Source organism: Calypte anna, chromosome 3, assembly GCF_003957555.1.
Source record: "Calypte anna isolate BGI_N300 chromosome 3, bCalAnn1_v1.p, whole genome shotgun sequence".
Taxonomy (NCBI): domain Eukaryota; kingdom Metazoa; phylum Chordata; class Aves; order Apodiformes; family Trochilidae; genus Calypte; species Calypte anna.
The window spans coordinates 70,383,850-70,403,587 of record NC_044246.1 but is presented as its reverse complement, the minus strand read 5'-3'; the positions used below and the strand labels follow the sequence as shown (position 1 = coordinate 70,403,587).

The following is a 19,738-nucleotide window of genomic DNA, read 5'->3' as shown; positions in this document are numbered from 1 at the left end:
AAGTGTTCTGGGTTTTTTAATATCTTCAAGTATTTTTTTCAGGGATCAGCAAGTCACTCAGGTTTCATGGGAGATTTTGAGCAGTGTCTTCCTAATCACCTTAGCATGCACATGCATGAAGATTTATTACTATTGGGAACTACTTTTGAGCCACATGGCCACCCTACAGCAGAGGATCCAAGACACAGGAAATGTATTTTCCCCCAAAACATACTAAGCTGTGACACACGACCTCTGGCTCCAAGAAGAAGATAGGTTCAAGCCACATCCACAGGAAGCACATCATGGCCTATCACTATAAAATTATGTTTGTATTATAAGCACCATAACACAGCCTTATTTTCCACTGCCCTTAGCAGTAATGATTTGCAATGCTGCATTCAGAGAGTATGAAGACTTTACTTCCCCCAAGTCTCTGTTACCAGTGTGAGCAAACATACCTGCTAACTCTAAAAAACAGGGGAAAAAAACCCCAGCACAAGCCAGTCTGTGCTTTAGCATCATGATTATTATTATGCACCTAATGCATACGTTATAAAGAGTTAACTACAGCCTTTAGAACCTGACATATCAAGATACTTTTGTATTGCACAATGTTGAGTATCTTCTGTATTAAAAAACAGCTTCCATTCCTAGTGAAACCTTACCCAAGAATATGAACCCTTTAAGAGAAAGATCTGACACCACGGAATGAAAGAAAGAGAAGCAAGATTTGACCTTCCCAATTTACACATACTCTTCCAACAAATGCCAGACATCAGCCAAGCAGAGCTGCCATGTTCTGCATAGTTAGAAAAGGAGAGCACTAGAAGCCAAGATACCCATATGCCTTCTAAAACCCAGACAAAAACATTCCCACTCAGCTTCCTTTACCATGTCCTGGTACAGAACCATAAACTAAAAATGTCAGGAGCTATTCTGTCCTGATAAGGACTTAGCTTCATAACATGAAGAGCTCCAGGAAACATTAAGATACATGGTAGCTGCCAATTATTTAGTGCAGTTGAACAGACATAAGTTTGCATTCAGCATTGATCGAAAATTCAAAGAAAGTGTAAGGAAATTTTCCTCTCTTCAGTCTTTCTTCTACATGGAAATCAGTGCAAATCTAAATTAGAACTGAAATTTAAATAAATGAAAAATCCAAACAGTTTAATCTGAGTGGAATGTGCTGTTGGCAAACAGGCTGCATTTTAAAGCTGAAAGTTTTGTTGCACCAAACACCAGAAATAGTGGAAGCTCAGCAACAAGCTGCAATGGAAAAAAACATTCAGAAAAGAGGTTCCCTTCTCCTTAAAAAAAAACCAAAACCAAAACCAAACAAAAAAAGCACACAGGAAAAACTTTCAACATTTTTCCAAGGTTGTTCCTCCTTTGAACAACTATCATATTATCCCATGTTTAACCTCTAGGAATTAGGGAATCCTTAACTAAAATACCTATTTTGGAAGACCAATTGTTTGAAAACAATTCAATAGCAAGCAAGAATATCATGGAGGAAAATTTAACTAAAAGGTTGTTACAACTTGAGTCTCAAAACTTAGGCTCACATAGGCAGACAGATATTTAGGTAGGCAAAGGACTTGTCAGGAAAAAGTTGCAACTGATAAAATAAAAAATAATTTCTAAGTAACTTACAGTTAAAAAAACTACATGTTTTCAGAAGCATTGTGCTTTCCTTTAGTCCAGTGCCTGGACTAAGAGTAAGCTCTTGTTGCACAGAAGAAGGATTTACAGCAAGTAGCAGTATGCATTCTAGCACCACCTCAGCTTTTAAAATACCAGCCTGATGTATATTCAGGCACTGCTACACAGCACTGGGTGATACTTTTCATCCAAAATTACTTGAAAGAACAAGTTTAGTTTCTACATAAGGCTGAAGTAAGGAAAAATGGTTAATTTTTACTGGGTTTAAATAGCACTGAACCAGTTCACCTTCCCAACCCAACTTTTGGCAGCAATCTAGCCTAAGCCTCCCAGAAGACAACACAAAGAAATAAAAAAAAAGAAAAAAGTCATTGGAAACATCAAGAAAGTGGTAAACAAGAGAAAAACCACCACTTTACTTTTTGGATTTAATTCATGTATGTAGGTCCAAGTGAAGATTTCTGTGTTGCACTTGATTTCTGGAGAGCACTAAGCTCTTTCTCCCATTCCCCCTTAAACTGTAAACAACTTACTGGAACAGAAAACCATACTGACAGCAAACTGTATTTTTGGAAATTTAAACACTTGGTATCCACAGGAAAATATACTCAAGCTTTCAAAACTATTTTTCTGTCCCACAATGGTATATTCAGTATTTTTCCACTATGTTTGTTTTAAAAGAAGAAACCCTGACCTGAAGAAAAAGTCAAGATGACAAAACTGTATTTCTTCAATGCTTACTTTTCACTTGTCACAGTAAGACAATAAAATTCTCTTTTAAACAATATATTTTGATCAAACTAATGGAAGATGTATTATTTTACATTATCTAGGAGTCTATATATATTTTTTACGTAATATTTTACCTATCATAAGCTAATTTATAAACCTTTCCCAATTCTTAGCACTTTTCATTTCGATTGAACATCTCAAGATGCACAGAATTTCTCCATATGTGAGCAAAGAGGATCCAATTGCATGCAAACACACACAAATGAAGACTGTTATTTACATACCAAATGAGGAAAAAAAAATTATAACTTGTTTAAGAAATACAAGTAAGTTGGCTTTTTAGCCACTTAAAACAAACAGAACTTTTAGCAAAACCAATGCAGAAAGGGTAAGGGTCACTGCTACTCATACACCATTGGTATCAGAGTAAGAAAAATAATTTAAAACAAAGGACTAAGCTGACACTTGTCTATGATTGAAGACTAGAAAGAACCATGTCCAGCTATGAGGTTAAAATGAACAGTCAGCTTCTAGAATTACCTCTTGAAAAAGAAGCAGCAGGAAAAAAAATAAATCTAAAACAGCTCCCGTGACTTAGCAACTGCTGGTTCAGGAGAACAAATGCTGTTATTTGCAAAAAAGCATTCAAGCAGAAGCTAGATATTAGCTCCTATGAAAAAAAAAAATAAATAGGGTGACAAACCTTTTCTTTATGCAAGCCACCAATACACACACTACAACTGGTTACCTCCTTAGTAAATTGTAAGAGATGAGGAAATGTTTGTGTTCAGTTTCTTCAGTTTAAAGCATTTCAGTGCAGTCAAAAAATAAAAAACCAAGCCAATACTACCAAATGTGTGCTTCACTTTGCAGCTCTTTTTGAAAATAAAAATTCTAGTTATGATGTCCTGGAAACTAATTCAGTAGTAATCATCTAAGTCCATAAATTTACAGCTCAAGTTATCCCAAACAAATTTAAGAAAAAGTTGGCTAAGCAAAGCTCATTTACATACAAAAAGAATGGCATACAGCTAGCATGGAAAATTATGTACAGGCGCACAGAAATAGCATTAGAAGTGAGCCAGATATCTTGCTTCACATCACTTTGAGAACCTCCACTTTTTCAAGCACCTCTTTATTATGAGCAAAAACTTCCTCAGGGTCAGGCAAGTCTGTGGCTGACAAGCTTGCAAAAATAAAATTTTCCTTCATCTCAACAGATTGAAGCCTTCAGAAAGGAAGCAAGTAAGCTGAGGGAGGGAGAAGTCAGACAATGTAATCTAAGGACTATTGATGCTTTAAGGTTTACAAAAAAAAAAAAAAAAAAAGTCCACACCCCTGCTCAGAACATTCTCTGATATGTCAAGATTAAGTCTCCTTCCTTGACTTCTCCAGCCAACTTCACCACTCACGAGCAATACAGATGCATCATCAGAACATGGTTACCATAAATATTATGGAGGTACAGATCTTTTTGTAGCCTAGCAGAAGCTGTAAATAAGACTGTTAAGTGCATTGTCAGCACTTCAGTATCTCTCCCAATATGAAGAAGAGCAAGAGTATCTGAACACTACAAAAAAACCCAACCCTTACAGACAAATGTCTTCTAAATTAGGCAGAGTCACATGTGGCTTTTGAAGGGAGCACCTCGCAATACATAATTAAACCCATCCCTCCTAATGGCTGGAAGAGACAGAACATAATTCTGCTCTGAAGTGAGCTCACAAAAAGGATGTTTTCCCTCCCTTTGCAGAAGAGTATTGTGGGAAACAGAAACCGCTTTGGATATTGGCATTGTGCAAGGAGATCAGTCAGCTTCCAGATGGATCGGATTCATCACCACCAGTGAGATACTATATTTAAATTTGTAGGCTTGAACAGACTTAAAAATCTCACCTGAGACACCCTTCCATGGTGACTCACCAACAGCGAGCTCCACAGGAGAATAGCACTATCATGCAGTAGGACACAGGCAAATTAACCTGGACATAAAATATCCCACAACTTAACAGATCAGCCTAACTACAGATTTTAAAGTTCACTAAAGAATGTTACTTCTGTCATGCAGGAAGGCTAAAAAGACTGAAGGTGAATTATGAAGTAATTTATCACAGATTACACCAAAAGAAGATTAAAGATTTGGAAAGTTAGCCAGTTTCTGTGATACCAGAGCCATCAAGATAAGCCATCTGAGAGCAAGGAACATACTTGAGTTTCACGCTTAGCAAGCACACATCACAGACACAATGAATACACAAAGAAGCAAAGAGATAGGGAACTCTATTGTGAGAAAAAACCTAACAATGAAACAGAAAAGTAATTACTGTTTTATCCCTTATGGACACAAGCAGGAGAACTGGCAGAGGCTTTATTTGTCCCACACACTGTGGCAGAGGAAGAGGACAGGATATCTGCTCTGGCTGTGACTACAAGCCTTCCTGTCTTTTCTGGATGCTCATTTAATTTAAATCCATACAATAACTTTGCCAGGATTTGGAAAGGGAAAGATATTCAACGTCCCAAATTCTACAATACGAGAGGATATGTATTTGGCTGCTGACATCATCCCTCTGGCTATCTGCCCTCTTCAAACTATGGGATTGTTGCATTTATCCACTAGAGCATTAGGCCTAAGGGAGAAAGGAGATACTCAAAAGTCCTCCCAAATTCACCTGCTGTTGCTCAGTAAGAGGCAGATATTCCAGAGCACAAGCACCAGTGCTCCACATCTGGGAAATATGGTCTTGATGCTCAAAAGGAAAAGCCCTTAGAGGGTACATCCTTTGAAACCAGTTATCAACACAAAAGGCAGAATGTAGGGGGGTTGCAACTATATGGTCTTTAAGGTTGCTTCTAACCAAAACCTTATTCATGGATGGAAAAAATCATCCAGTTAACAAGTTTCTGCCTTTCCTAAGGGGAGATTAATGCTTTTATCATGGCTATTAACTATACTGGCTGGATGAACCATTTCAGAGAGTATTTCGGTCACCTCAGCATTATCTGTTAATCCAATCTGTGAATCTTTTATTTCTTGCTTTCTTCCAATAGCCCTTTTAGCTTCATCTGATTATGTATTTGACTGTCCCAGTTTTGTTTATGCATCTTCTTGTACTGTGTGCATCATTAGCAACATCATGTTTCTCGTGTTTACATCAATGAAGAGCAAAATTCTTTCTTCATTATTAATTTTCCCCTTCAATGAAAGCATCTGGTACTATTACACTACTTCTGATAGTAGATAAGTTTCTTTTTTGTTTATATTTGCCCCACCCTCCTCCCCATCAAGCTTTACATGCCAAATTCTAAGCTTTTCACATCTGTGAATTTTATTCTGCTGTTCTGTCATCTTTTACCCTAGGCAGGCTAACATCTTGTGGTCACTCCTACAGAATGCCCACCCAGGCATTCTCTTTGTTGATAAAAAAGACTATTTTTATGAATTTACGTTCTGTATGTTCTACTGAGTCTTTTCCTAAGGACGCTGAACAGTTATGAGAGACTTTACCTAGCAAATCTTACAGTTTCCATGATTCTCCTCCAGCAACTGACATACACTTGTATTTATAGTCCAGCCAGATACATCTCATTGATCTGACTGAAGCTGCATAGAATACTTGGAAAGATCACATGTTAAGATCTTCCACTGCTGTTCATTCCCTGTGTGCCTGTGCTGGTGTGCAGAGAAGCATACTGGGTGGAAGGAGCTGCTGTTCTTCAAGGTCAGAAGCAATATTCTATAAATACATGCAAAATAGCACATATGCAACAAGTTAGCAAAAAGGTATGATATATTAGGAGTTATATCTCAAAAACCACTTGTCAGATTCAAACAAATTCAAAGTCTGTTCACTTGTTTAAAACATTGCAATTGCAATATAATTAAACTAAATGCATATTTGATGAAAGTTACTGACCCTGCTTGAATTAATAAAAGAAAGTCTTAATTAGAAAAAAAGAGGGCTAGTTTGCTTCTAGTGTCTTTGTAATAATTCTTACAAACCCAACTTGTCTAATCCAAATGAGAAATTAGTTATGTTCTCTTAGGCTAAAAATATGTATTATAAAAATATATATAGCCTACAATAAAAAACTTATTATCCTGAACATAAATAAAATTTACATTAAGCAGTATTTTATTTTTATGGATTCTGATACAAGCAATACTGGTATTGCTAAGACTATTGCTAAAAGAAAATTACTAATAGCAAAGAAGAAAGTTTCACACCTAGGATTGCACCATACAGAGGAATTTTTCCCCAGAAGGGAAGAAAATACAGCCACGAAACAACACAACAAAGGCAGGCTCAGAAGGATGCCAGGCTGCCACAAGCTGCTGCCAAGCCTGCAGCTTGCACCAGCCATATAATGCATTCTACCAACTTGCTCCAGACACAAAGCTGCAACACCAGCAGCATGGCTCATGCCTCTAAATATTTGTTGATTACCCAAACAGGCAAGAGGGCACAAGGCCCAGAAAGAAACAGCTATCATCAGACCACATGAAAAATGCAAGTCTTTGATTTCCTCACTGACCTGTCCTGGATGCAGGACGCATCTTTCTTCCAGATGAAGAAAGAACATGATACAGTTATCCAGTTCATGGGGAGAAAAAAACCAAAACCAACCATAAAAAATCAGTCTAGGCTCACACTTTTCTGAGCTGGACCATCCCACAGGAAAGAGAAGGGCAGCACCAGTTTCCAGGAGAGCCTTTTGGTCCAAAGTCCTGCTCTGGTCTCTATGTCATTTAAAATCTTGGCAGAGAATAACATTTAGACAGCACAATGGCACATATTGCTGTGGGCTTAAAGATTGTTTCATGTTCCAAAACAGGGAGATAAAGTAATACAGGGGAGTCCTGATATTATTCTGAAAAGGATTTCACTTTTTTTTTTTTTTTATTGCTACTAAGCTATTTACCTTTAGAATTACTGCTGAAAGACATTAGTTCTATGGAATAATTATATTTCATTTAAGACTTTGCTTTATCTGCCATCTTCATTGCACAGATTTGAATTAAATTACTCTAGGCCATGAAACCAACAGAAAACCATTTCACGCCTGACAATAGTCCTCAGCATCCAACATGGAATACTTGGATTGGATCATTTCTTTCACAAATGGGAATCCAAGGATTACAACAAAAATTTTCATTTCTGAGTACAGCCATAACAGCCAAGACTTGCCACTCTATATTCATAGAATCTAGCATACTTCTCTTCGTGAACTACTCCTAAAAAGAAAGGTTACAAAAGCAGCTTTGAAAGATTTTCTTCAAGTGATGTTGCATTTGATTTTATTCTGCTTAACTTTTTGCTAAAACTTTACTGCAGCTTATGTGCATACAATCAGTGTGATATTTCTTATATCTTTCATAGCTATTATTATTAATCAAGCCAGCTAGGACCACGAGGTTAAAATTTGCACTTTATGTACAGACTTATTTTATGCCCAAACTTTCTGACCTATATTAAAAAGCTTGTAAAAAAAGCTTCTAAACAATACCAATAGTTGAACCTGTCAGTAACTTCATATATAGAAACGTAAAAGGGAGTAGTCAGGTCATATATTCTGACCTCCTCCAAGATTTAGGTGAGAGATCACCACCTGTTTGGTCTTTGAATAGACTGATAACCTGTGCCTGGTTGAAGCAGTCTGTTCCACTGACTCTAAATTCTCACTGGCAATGGGCTCACTTCTCATTTGAATCTTCAACAATGAAGATCTTGATTCAAAAAGTGCCAGATTTTCAATTTAATTATAAAATTGTTTGGGTATTTTTGGTTGTTAGGTTTGGGTTTTGGTTTTTTTTCCTTTTTGTTTATTTGGTTTGTTTGTTTGGGTTTTTTTGGGGGGAGGTGGGTTGGTTGGGTTTTTAAAGAAAAGCAGTACAGCTGTATAGCTTTTCACATAGACCACATGTTGTAATTATAGCTTCTACAGGCAAAATCTGCCTTAAGAAAAATACCCCATAAAGCCCCAAACTGTGTAAAATAAGTTATACTGCATTTATCACACTTCACCCTATTGAGAAGTTAGGTAAAATGAACAGGGCCTCTCTCATCCTCAGTGATCCCAACTCAGAATTTCCTTGAGCTGCTTCAAAGTAGGACAGAGCAAAAACAGATCTGCATACCAGTTCCTTTAAAATATGTGTATTTTATATATAATGCAGTGTTTTTACATAATACATATGTCTACTATCATTTTTATATAACGTTTATTTTTAAATTATTATTGTTTTCCCCTAGATTCACCTATATTAAACCTGTTAATGTTCAGGGAGAAAAAGCACAATAGTGGGAATCAAGCAGATAACTCCAAGCACTGCTCTTACATATTAGTTTGTGATTAAAATAAATATCTTAATATCCTGTTTCTACCTTGCAGAAAGCTATATTTTTAGTAGTGCTGTCGGACCCGTTGATACAAGCCCTGCCCCAGAATTTCAAGACCTGCGCAAAAACTTGAAGTGAGCAAAAGAATCGCAATGCCAGTAACTATAATTAGATTGTAACAGTGGAAGATTACAAAGTAACATTTATTTTCGTTAGCATAAAAGGTCAGTAAATGTAATCCTCTGTTGGCTACATAGCCTAGGAGCTATGAAAAACAGTTTTTATCGTAGTGATTCCAGTGGGGAAACTATTTACCAATAAGCAACAAAAAGACAATTTTGACAGGCTCTGCTTTAATAGCCTTGAAGTTCATACAGCTTTTAAAAGCTAGAAAACTTCCTATCCCGATTTATATTTTTAATTGGCACCCCTGGATGTTTATAGACAAATCTTTCCTGGCTTTGTATCAAAGCCAGCTGGTAATATCACATCGTTGGTCACATATAGACCAAAAGTAGAACGCGAAAGTTGTCATTTTGGCAGTTCTTTCGGCATGCCTTCACGACCAGCTTCTTCCCACCCATTCATCGCTAAACCCTCTCCGCCGGGTTGCAAAAACTTGACTTCCCCTCTCTGCATTTTCATAGCGCTTTCCCAAATGTTTCTTCGAGGGCGGAGTGGGGTGGGGCGGGGGGCGTCGGGAGGGGAATCATTATTACTGCACGGATCAGTCTGACCGGACGGCATCAGACTCCCACCCCGCTGCACAGCTGAAAGGCGAAGGTGCCCGACGAGGGGGGACGAAAGGGTTCCCCCAACTCCGTTCCCGTCCCACGGCGGAGGTGGAGGTCTTGCCGCGCTTACCTGCACCCCGTTGAGGATCGCCTGGCTCTTCTCCCTCACGTCGGGGAAGGGGCAGCGCTTGGAGAGCATCAGCAGACGGGCCAGCACCTCGCTCAGCCCTTCGCGGGCGGCGGGAACCAGGAGCCCGTCGGCGGCCCGGCTAAGCGGCACGGCCGCCCCGGGAGCGATGGTCTCGCTGCGGCGGAGCACGGCTTGCCCGATGTTATCCAAGGCGGCGGCGCGGGTAGCAGCGTCGCGGCTGCACAGCCCGTCCCAGCGCACTTCTCCTTCCCGCTCCTCCATGGGGCCGCCCGGCTGCTCCCCCACCGCCGCCTCACCAGCCCCGACGCGGCCGCCCCATGGCGGGCTCCTGACAGCCGCCAACCCGCCCACAAAGACGAAGAACGCGGCGGCGAGCGGAGAGACCGCTGCCTTCGCCGCATGGAGGGGGGGAGGGAGGGGGGGCGGCAGCTCCCTCAGCCCCGGCGGGCGCTCCCCGCAACCACCGCCCACCGCCGCCGGGGCTGCCGATCCGGCAGAGCCGCTGAGGCTTCGCCTCTCCCGGCGGGGAGCGGGGCAGCCACCACCCCGCGGCGCCGGCGACTCCTCCTCCGCGCCTCGGGCATGGAGGGGAGGGAAGGGAACGGCCCCGGCCCTGCCCCTCCGCCGCGGCGAGGGGCGGCCCCCTCAGCCCTTCCCGGCGGAGCCAGAGCGGGGCCGCTCCGCCAGGGAGCCCCGCGCAGCCCTCACCCTGGGCGGGGGTGCGGGGGGCACGGGGAGGCGGGACCTAACCCCGCCCGAGACGAGGACCCTACATAACGGACGCGTCCGCCAGCCAATCGCTCTTCAGCCTTCCCTACCGGCGGTCCAATCAGAGCGGGGAGCGGCGGCACCACCCAGGAGGGGGTGATGGGATGTGTAGTCCGTCGGAAGGGTGGCCCTGGGCCTGCAGAGGGGAACTACATCTCCCGGCAGGCAGCGCGGGGCCGCGCCGGGTCGCCTCCCGGCGTTGCGGGGGTGCTGGCGTCCGAAGCTACGCCGAACCCTCCCGGTCCCGCCGGGTTCCCTCCGTCCTGTCACAGGGCGATGCCAAGGAAGGGTAAGAGAGAGTGTTCGAGTGTTTGCTGTGCCTGTGCACAGGCGGTTTGTTGGGGCTTTTTGGGTTTGATTTATTTTTTTATTGTTATTTTGGTTTTGGGTTTTGTTTGTTTGTTTGTTTTCTCCCGTGATGCTGTTTTGGGGTTTTTTTACTTGGTTGGTTTTTTCTTTTTCTTTTGTGGTTTTTGTTTTTTGTTTTTTTTTTTTTTTTTTTTTTCACCGCAACAGGTTTCTCAAAAGTAGATGGCTGGAAAACAGGCGGGAGTGAAGCGATGGCGCTCATGGATTCGCTTCAGAAATTTGCATTGGAGAGAAAAAAAAAAAGGAAAAAAAAAAAAAAGGAAAAAAAAGGAAAGAAAAAAAAAAAAAGAAAGGAAGACACGCGTGTTTTAAGCAACTGCAGTGGTTTGTGAGAGGCACGCTTCAACAGACTTTGATGTAGCCTGAGTAAACACATCAGCATAAAGGAAAAACGAAAACAGTCTGTGCAAGCAAAACACAGCACCTTCAACACTTGAAAGGGAAAGGGAGGGGGAAGCCCCTGGAATATTCGAATTAGGCAACAGTTTTGCAGTCTTTTAATCCAAATGAATCCATGGGTTTTTTTATTAATCTGTGTTTGTTTGGGGTTTTTTAATACTGGGGCTTGATGAGCCTGGAGAAGAGAAGGGTCGTCAGGAATCTCATCCGTATATATAAATACCTGAAGAGAAGGTGCAAAGAGGATATTGCCAAGCTCTTCTCGGTGGTGCTCAGCGGCAGGACCAGAGGCAATGGGCACGAAATGCCCCATCCATCCCTGGAAGTTTTTAAGGCCAGGCTGGATGGGGCTCTGAGCAACCTGATTTAGTGGGAGGTGTCCTTGCCCATGGCAGAGGGGTTGGAACTGGATGATCATAAAGGTCTCTTCCAACCCTGAAAATTCTATGGTTCTATACAGTACAGAGGGCTCCCTCTGACCATCACGGAACACTTGTTCACTGGGGGGGGGTAACCAAGCACAGCCACAGGTTATCCAGAGAGATTATGGAGTCTCTAGCTTTGGAAATACTCAGGAGCTGTCTGGACACAGTCCTGGCAATGGGCTCCAGGTGTCCCTGCTTGATCAGGAGGGCTGGACCAGGTGACTTCCAGACATCCCTGCAACCTCAACTATTAAGTGCAGGCAGCCACCAGTGGGCTGGTATTGCTCTTTCCCTGGCCATACAATCTCCTTCCTTCCTTTTTGATGGGGAAAAAAAAAACCCAAAAAAACCCAACCAAACAAACAAACAAAAAAAAACAGGCATCTTTAAAGTTAATTTCAGCCAACTCATTTCCTTGATCTAGTTCACCTCTTGGCAGAGAAGACAAGTGGGAAACAAAGGCAGAATGACCCATTTGCAGCTGTCACATAAAAGCATTCACAAAACTACAATTTTAAGTATACTGAAAGGCAAAAGAATGCTTGTGAGTAAATTAGAAACGACATTTGGCCTGCAGTGTCTTGTATAACTATTCTATATTTCTCATGTACACATTTAGCCCTCTAAATTTCAGACCTCAAAACTGAAGTTAAAAGCAGAACAAACTACTTGCATACCACAGAAAGGTACAGAATCTGCTTCTGAGTCTAGGAACAGAGCTTGTCTAGGAATATCAGCTATCAGCAGCTCTTTCATTTGTAAAGAATCTGATTTCTTCATTTCTCATTCCTTTTGGTTTTTTGGCATGGTTTCTCTAGAGCTTGCAAAATAAGTGTCATTCTATCATTACCTGTGCCTTTCAAGGAAGACCAATCTCTTTTTCCCCATAAAAACCTTTCTACAAGGAGTCTGCAAACCATTGTTTGGTAACGTGGACAGGCCTGGACTGTTTTGTGCAGCTGCTTCCTCTAGGCCCTTGGCACCCTTGTGAACAACATATCTACTGAATTCATCACTACCTGTAATAAATGTGAGTCTTGACTTCTCTGAGCACTCAGGGCCTCCACCCATCATAACTGATGGGTTCAAAGAAAATAGTTCTGCCAATGTCTTTTATGTTTTGAGTTTTTTTGGTTGTTTTTTTGTTTGTGGGGGTTTTTTTTGTGGGTTTTTTTTGGGTTTTTTGGGGAAGGGGGTTTGGTTTGTTTATTTGTTTGTTTGTTTGTTTTAACATTAGCTGCCACTTCACCTTCCTGTCCCATTCCCTGTACTGTCATTATCTTCAGAAGCTGGATAGATTTCATTTTTTCCATGATCAGTTTGTGCTTGCTGGATATCTCTGATAATGGCTACACAAGTCTGAGATCAGAAAAGTGAACCAGAATCAGAAGTGAAGTGCTGGTGTTGGGCTTTAGGATGGCTGCATTCCCACACCGAATGCTAAGATTGATTAAAAGTCATAGCACTGCCTTTTATCTTTTAAAAGTTGTTTTTTCCACTGGCTGCAAATGAACTCTGGCTACAGGAAACAGATTGTGAAACTGGCTCCAGGGTCTAAACTTCAGATTTTCGGCCCTTTGTTTTATAGATTTTAATGAAGCACTTTGGTAATGGAGATGAAGGTGGCTTTATTTTTTCCACACCAAATCTCTGCAGTTTTCCAATACCAGGTCAGGCTTCAGTATGTACTGCAAGACATTGTGGAAATCAGGGTCAAAGGCTACCAGCAGAATTAATGAGAGCCTGAATTTAGAGGAATGTGTTTGTCTGATTTGTGTGTTCACTGCCTGAAGTTAATAAGCTCGGTTTTGATCCCTAAATAATGGATAGGAGAAAGGCAGAATTATGGAGGAAACAATCTGGCAACTCAACCAGAATTACAGCATTTGAGTTTTTAAAATGATAAGCTGAAGAAAAACAAATTTGTGGCCGTTTTAAACCTCAGTATTTCCTTCCTTTATGATTTATCAACTTCCCTCTTTTTTTAAGCAAATAAGAACTTCTATCAGCATATGCAAATGATATCCAAATGCAGAAATATATTTTGAACATACTATTTAAAATAGTTGTATTCATGTCCTTTCTGAGATCTATGTTATATTTACTTTTAAAAGTGTTTTCTGGATTCTGTTTGTCAGAAAAGAGTGCTTGACAGCAGAGCTCACTTGGTTGATTTCTTTGAGATCATATAATAGCACTGTAAAACTTGTGCAACTCAGAAGGAACTGATTTTCAAATTAGATTCCTTCAACTGCTTTTATTTACACCTGGTTTTGTTGAGGCTTATTTAATTCCAACTAAATAAATAGTAAGTATCTAGGATGGGCTCTCTCTCTTCTAAAAGTTCACCTTCCCTTTTTAGATCTGGATTTTGGCATGTTGCTGCAGTATCTGGGCGCTCCATGTTGTTTAATGTGTTTATCTTCACAGCAGCCCTCTGAGGAAGCAAAGCTCTGTGATTCCTGTTTTGCAGAGAGACACCAGAAAGCCAGAGGCTACTCCTCTACTGTCTTTGAACTGGGGGCCAAACTTAGTGTCATGCCTAGACTCATGCATCATCCCAACAGTGGCCTCAATGATTGAGCAAGCTGCACAGCATAAGATGTGGGAGAAAATGTGGCCTTGTTTCACTTCTGAGCACCTGTTTGTGCATCTACCATGTGTTCTGGCCTTCTGTGGGTTGTACCTTTGCACCAAACTTCTCTATCCTGCCTCCTTAGAGGTCATGAATGCAGTAAGGATGGGTAAGATGGCCACCACTCACCTTTTTCTTAGGTGAGTGTATCTTTCTGCCAGAAAGACTATGAAATAGCTCTATGCTAAAGCATGGGTTGATTTTAGAAGAGCTGGGCTATGACACACAAGAACTACAGACCACTGAAAGTCCTACTGTACTGTGCCAGCTCTCTGACCTTACTTTATTTAGGTGTATAAGTGTAGCTGAAAGGCTAAGGACTAGACCCTGGAAAAAGACATAGGTAAACTAAAAATTCAGATCCAAAGAAACTCCACTGAGCAGCCACCTGAACTCTGTTTCTGACCATTTCCATGCATCTTGGCACCTCTCTCTCCCCTTTATGGACACTTGTAGTCTAGGAAGTAGGTAGAGAGCAGCTCCAAGAGAGGTCCAGCCTAGAGGAACATCTTCAAGCCCAGTTAGCCAGGTTCTTCTCTTACAACCACAGCTGACTTTAGTGCCTGCCTGCATTTGGTAGTGCTCACCTGCAGTGCAGTAACCCAGATAGGAGGGAATCAGCTTTAACACAGGGGTATTTATGTTAACATCTTGGTAACTCCCAGAAGAGTGTCCTAGGTGCTCAGAAGGACTGTAAAATGGAAGGTAAGCATTCCTCACTTCATCTGGTGGAGTTGTGTCCCTATTGGAAAGGATGGCAACCGTGGGTCATTGGTGTGAACTAGGAAGGAGACACGGGGACCTGTGGGTGCTTACTCCTGGTTTCCAGCAGCTGCTCCCAAGCCAGTGTTGTTCTGTATCCAGGGTTTATTTACTACAAAAATACATAAACAAAACCCAGGAGTCTCCTCCAACAATTAAGCTAGAGAGAGTCACATCCTTATTTTACTCTGCCTTTTGCTTCAGCTGCCTTATCCTCATCGTAGACTCTTGCACGCTTAATCTTATCCTTGTCCTAGACTTTTACAGGGTCATAACTTCAAACGAAAAGGTGGTGACTCCCAGTTTCCTTCCTTCTCTTCCTCCTCCCAGTCTAGCATGGTGGTCAGGGATGTAGCATGAATGCTCCCCAGGAACTCCCACTTCCCGGCCAATGCTCTGACCACTGTGTAACAGCAAAGAGAAGATGGACACTGTTTCCTTCAGCTACACTTGAAAAGAAAATTAACACTGCTTATTGGGATTTTTTTTTAAATCTGCTGACAAACCAATAGGCTTTTTAAACACCTTTGGCAGCCTGTCTGTTAACACAGACCTTGGTGTTTTCCAGTAATAACACAAAGAAAAATGCTGTGGCCAGCAGCCATATGAAGTCACAGACCAGAGAAACCACAGGGACTCTTTATTCATTGTTTTAAAGAACAGATTTTGGCACTCACCACCAGAAGAGGACTCCAAATTCTGAGTCCCAAGAGGACAAAGGTGCCAAGCAATAGGGTGGGACTTGACACACTTCAGTGTTCACAGAGTATCCCTTCACAGAGCTCTTGTCAGCTCCTCACCGGGTATGCTGCTTGTCTGGGCTGTATACCTGCACTTCTTTTACATGCAGGGAAAGAAAGCCAATCATTACCAAACTTGAGATTCAGCCCTGAGGGTGGAAGGCTTATTGTATCCTGGAACATTAACAATTCCTTATCAGTACCATCCCTCTGTGATTTATAAAGGTCACACAGAATAGCAAGAATTTAAGTCAAGTCTCTAAAGAGCCACTAAGTTACCTTGCAAGTTAGGGGAAAATGGTCTCTTTAATAATTCATAGGCAACAACTGAAGTTAGTTTTATATATGCAGTACTGTGCAGGATTTTGTAGCATCTTACTCAGATTTTTAGTGCACCTCTGAAGTCATACACGTTTAAGTATTATAGGAAACAAGATTATAGGAATCAAGTATTCTGTTGCATGGCTTTGAATGTTGTAAGTTTTCCCAGACAACTCAGGCCAGAAGTAGTGATAGACCATTTCTGTTTTTTTGAGTACTTGTTATATTGTGTGATATACAAACTATTTGGCATTAATACTTAGTATATTGTGCCTGTTAAGGATGCAGACTGTGGGTGTGTTGGAATTGCTATGAATATTCTGAGTCACGTAAACAGATATGTTTTAAATTATTCTTCAACAAAACAGGCCTCAAAAGTAAGATTGAGGAGTTGTTCTGACTTAAATTTGCTTGCAGTTTTTCTGCATCTTTAAAGGCAAGTGTTGCTGATAAAAGAAGACTGAGAATAATTTCTTGCCAAGAGTGAAGTTTATCTTTTCCTTGTTGGTATTTTTTTCTCCTCGTTCTTTTTCTTAGGTTGCCTGATGTACAAATGCATGATGGAGTTCTTCTTCCTGCCAGGTGCCTAGATATCAGCATCATAGGAATATATGAAAAACAATAATAAATGTAGGGGTAATAATAGGTAAAAGGAGACAAATCCTAAGTTACCCTCTTCGTGTTTCTCTGCTCATCCATGTCATTGTCTTCTAAATCTACCTCTAAAAATCTACCTCCTACTTCATCTCCAGGTCAGGTTAAAGAATGTTGGATGTGACACTTTCTCTAGGAAAGCATTGGTATAAAACAGAAGTTTACTTTGAAAATAAATTCCAAGGAAATGGTGAGGACACAATCTGGGTGTTTCATCAGCCTAGAGGGCAAGTTGAGATGTTCAGAACTATCTTTCAGTGATCCCATTAAATATTTGAGACATAAAAGGTGACAATTATTATGCAGTAGAAGTGTTTACTGTGAATAAACCCGTACCTGCAATAACTATCCTCTACCTCATTATATTTCTTCACTATGACTGTCATTCCAACCCACTCTTACATTTGCCCCACCTTACCATAATGTCTTTTCCTTTTTGCATTTGCCCTTCTAATCTCTGGTTTTTCTGCCTGTGTACAGATACACAGTCCTTTATGCTGGATACAGCTGCCCTTGGAAACCTTCCCTTTCCACAACAGGAAAGTCTTTCTCTTTTTAATCAAGGGTCAATAGCCCTAGCCAGTAATTTCCTCCTGCCTTCTGTCAGGACACATGTACTTCACTTTGCTCTCTAGAAGGCTGTGAGAGTTTTTTTCCAACTGAGCAAAAGCAAATTTTTGAGGGTGAAGAGAAGTGACCAAGCTATGCAAACCACACATGGAAAACAATGTGATAGCATCAGCAGCAGGCAGTAGCAGTGGGGTGAAGAATAACTTCTGGGGAGAGTACTGAGGAGGTGACCTTCAATGTCCACAGCACTCAAGAGTACTAAGAGCAGACATCTGCTAGAACTGGATCTTAAGTATGAAGAGAAGAAACTTAATATTTATTCATGTGTGGGAAAAATGCCTCTTTGTAGAAATCCCTAACTTTTAGTGCTAGAAGAGGGAGTGACAAAAAAAGAAGACCAGGGAACAAAGCTATAGACTGATGTAAATAAAAGAGATGAGGAAGGAAAGACAGCTATAACATGTGGGTGGATGAAAGGAGAAGATAAGAACAGAACTAGGAGGGAAGCAAGGAAGTGTATTAGTGACCATTTCTAGTATTTGGTTTTGTTTGATGCTTATTACAAAAAAGGTTATATTTAATTGCTTTGGTCTGATGAAAGACTTACAAATCTAACAATTTTGATTACGCTCTCTCCCAGGCCAGATGCTTTCATGCTAACATAGCAGCCAGTTACTAGATAGGAATTTGCAGTCTTGCTCCTCTGAATGTTAAGTTCAGTTATCATCTGCTCATACAGGTTAAAGCAGTTTGCACAAATTTGATTTCCCCAGAAAATATTAAATATTTAATGCACTTATGAGTGGAGACCCAGTTGAATGAGGGATTTAGTCTGCTGTGCTCAGTGAATAAAAAAGCAAAACTCTAATGGCATTATGACCCAGGATTGCTTTATACGCTGCCAGGTTAGAGCCCCTTCCTAGAAAAATGTATTTTAAAAAAATGTTTTTTCTCCACCTGGTTATTTCCTTGCCTATTCCCAAAGTACTTGCGTAACTCATTCAATTTTCCTTCTTCCTCTTTTCCGTTCTCTTTTATCTCTAGCAAACAGGAACAAGAAAAATATCAGTATGAATGCTTAAAAAGTCTGACACAGTGAAATAACAAGCCTAGGAGGGTTTGTTGGTTTTTCATGAAAATACCAGGTTTTATCATACCTCACAGTGCATACAGTGTCATAAGAAAACACTATAATTTCTTTTCCTTTTCTTCCAAGACTGAAAAAAAATTATTTCACAGAAGTTCTGCATAAGAAATCCAGGAATGAATAGGTTTTGATACAGTAGTATCAAAGAGGAAAGTAGGCATTTAGCCTTTATATATCCAGTTCTGAGACTGTGAGTTTGTATCTTCCAATTTATACAACAAACTGACTCCCATGGATTGTCACATCAGTTTTTTAAAAACCTCACATGTTCCCTGATGTCTCTAACAAACTTTGGCCATTTGTTCTAAACTCATTTAAACTGGGACTTGGCAGAACTTAAAAACAATTTGAAATGCCTTACTGATTCAGTGAGGTTTCACTTCCTATTAGTTTTGCAGCTGTCACCATTTCATTTCTAATTCAGATTAAAGAAGGCACAAGAGTACCAGTTACTTAGATATGGCCTGAGCAAGGTCTTATGTTTCAGGCTGCTTAAAAAAGTTGTGTCAGGATGCTGGAGACTGGGTGTTCCTAAAACAACAATGCAGTTTGCCTACAACATTATTTATTTCTTTTTGTCCGTGGAAGGACTGTTCTTTGTCTTGTGGGAATAAGAGAATTGCAGCACAGCTGAAACAGCTGACCAAGCTTTTCCCTGCTTCTCGAAGGAAAGTGAAAGGGGAAAAAATAGACCAATTTGGATTGTGTCACAAAAATGGCCTCTCACATAACCTTTTGCCAGGAAGGCTTGGCTCAAATAGACGAGGCAGCAGCCAGCATTCTGGGAGTTTCTTGGTATAGCCTGTGTTTGGGCAATTGTTTAAAATTTCTCTTATAGTATGTCAGATAAACTGTGAATCATTCGTTGACTTAGCTGAGACTTTGTTTTCAGCTATGAACAAAATAACACTATAAATTGTTTCTGCCCAGTATGTCAGGTCAGAAGATAGACATCTTTGTATTTCTTTCTGAGAAATGCTTTGATCTGTTTGTTGGGGTTTTTTCCTTCTCTTTTTTCCTCTTTGAAGGTGTTCTGGCAGCACCTTTCTTAGGTTCTAAAAGTTTGCCCTTACAGTTATTTAAATAAACCAGGATCTCTTTCAGATTACAAACACTTGAGAGTTTGGTGGAATCATTGCTTGCATTGTGGCATTATTCCCTTAGTGTGTATCTTGTGGGAAGCTGTTAAGCTAAATTTATTCCCTAAATCTGCTATAGTTTGCATGTGCAAAAAGCTTTGCTACATTCTGCTTTACAGTACAGAACATAGTTTTATATGTGGCAAAACTTTTTTTACTTTTAGCCTCAAAAGACATTTTTTAAAAGATTTTTTTTAAATGAGG

At 40.7% G+C, this 19,738-nt stretch overlaps 2 protein-coding genes across 4 annotated transcripts in view; one reads left to right on the top strand and one right to left on the bottom strand.

The window, feature by feature from the left end:
- SESN1 (sestrin 1) overlaps window positions 1–10,130 on the bottom strand; it is an 82,279-nt gene extending 72,149 nt beyond the window's left edge. The window contains exon 1 of the mRNA XM_008504029.2: window positions 9,585–10,130. Within this exon, the coding sequence (XP_008502251.2) occupies window positions 9,585–9,866 (282 nt within the window). The 5' untranslated portion in view covers window positions 9,867–10,130. The remainder of the gene's footprint in view (window positions 1–9,584) is intronic.
- A 299-nt stretch (window positions 10,131–10,429) lies between these two features.
- The window catches only part of CEP57L1 (centrosomal protein 57 like 1), a 28,179-nt gene continuing 18,870 nt past the window's right edge, over window positions 10,430–19,738 (top strand). For 2 of the 3 annotated variants that reach the window (XM_030447621.1, XM_030447619.1), the window contains exon 1: window positions 10,430–10,662. In XM_030447621.1, coding sequence (XP_030303481.1) covers window positions 10,473–10,662 — 190 coding nt within the window. In that variant the 5' untranslated portion in view covers window positions 10,430–10,472. The remainder of the gene's footprint in view (window positions 10,663–19,738) is intronic. The other variant, XM_030447620.1, reaches the window with a different exon arrangement.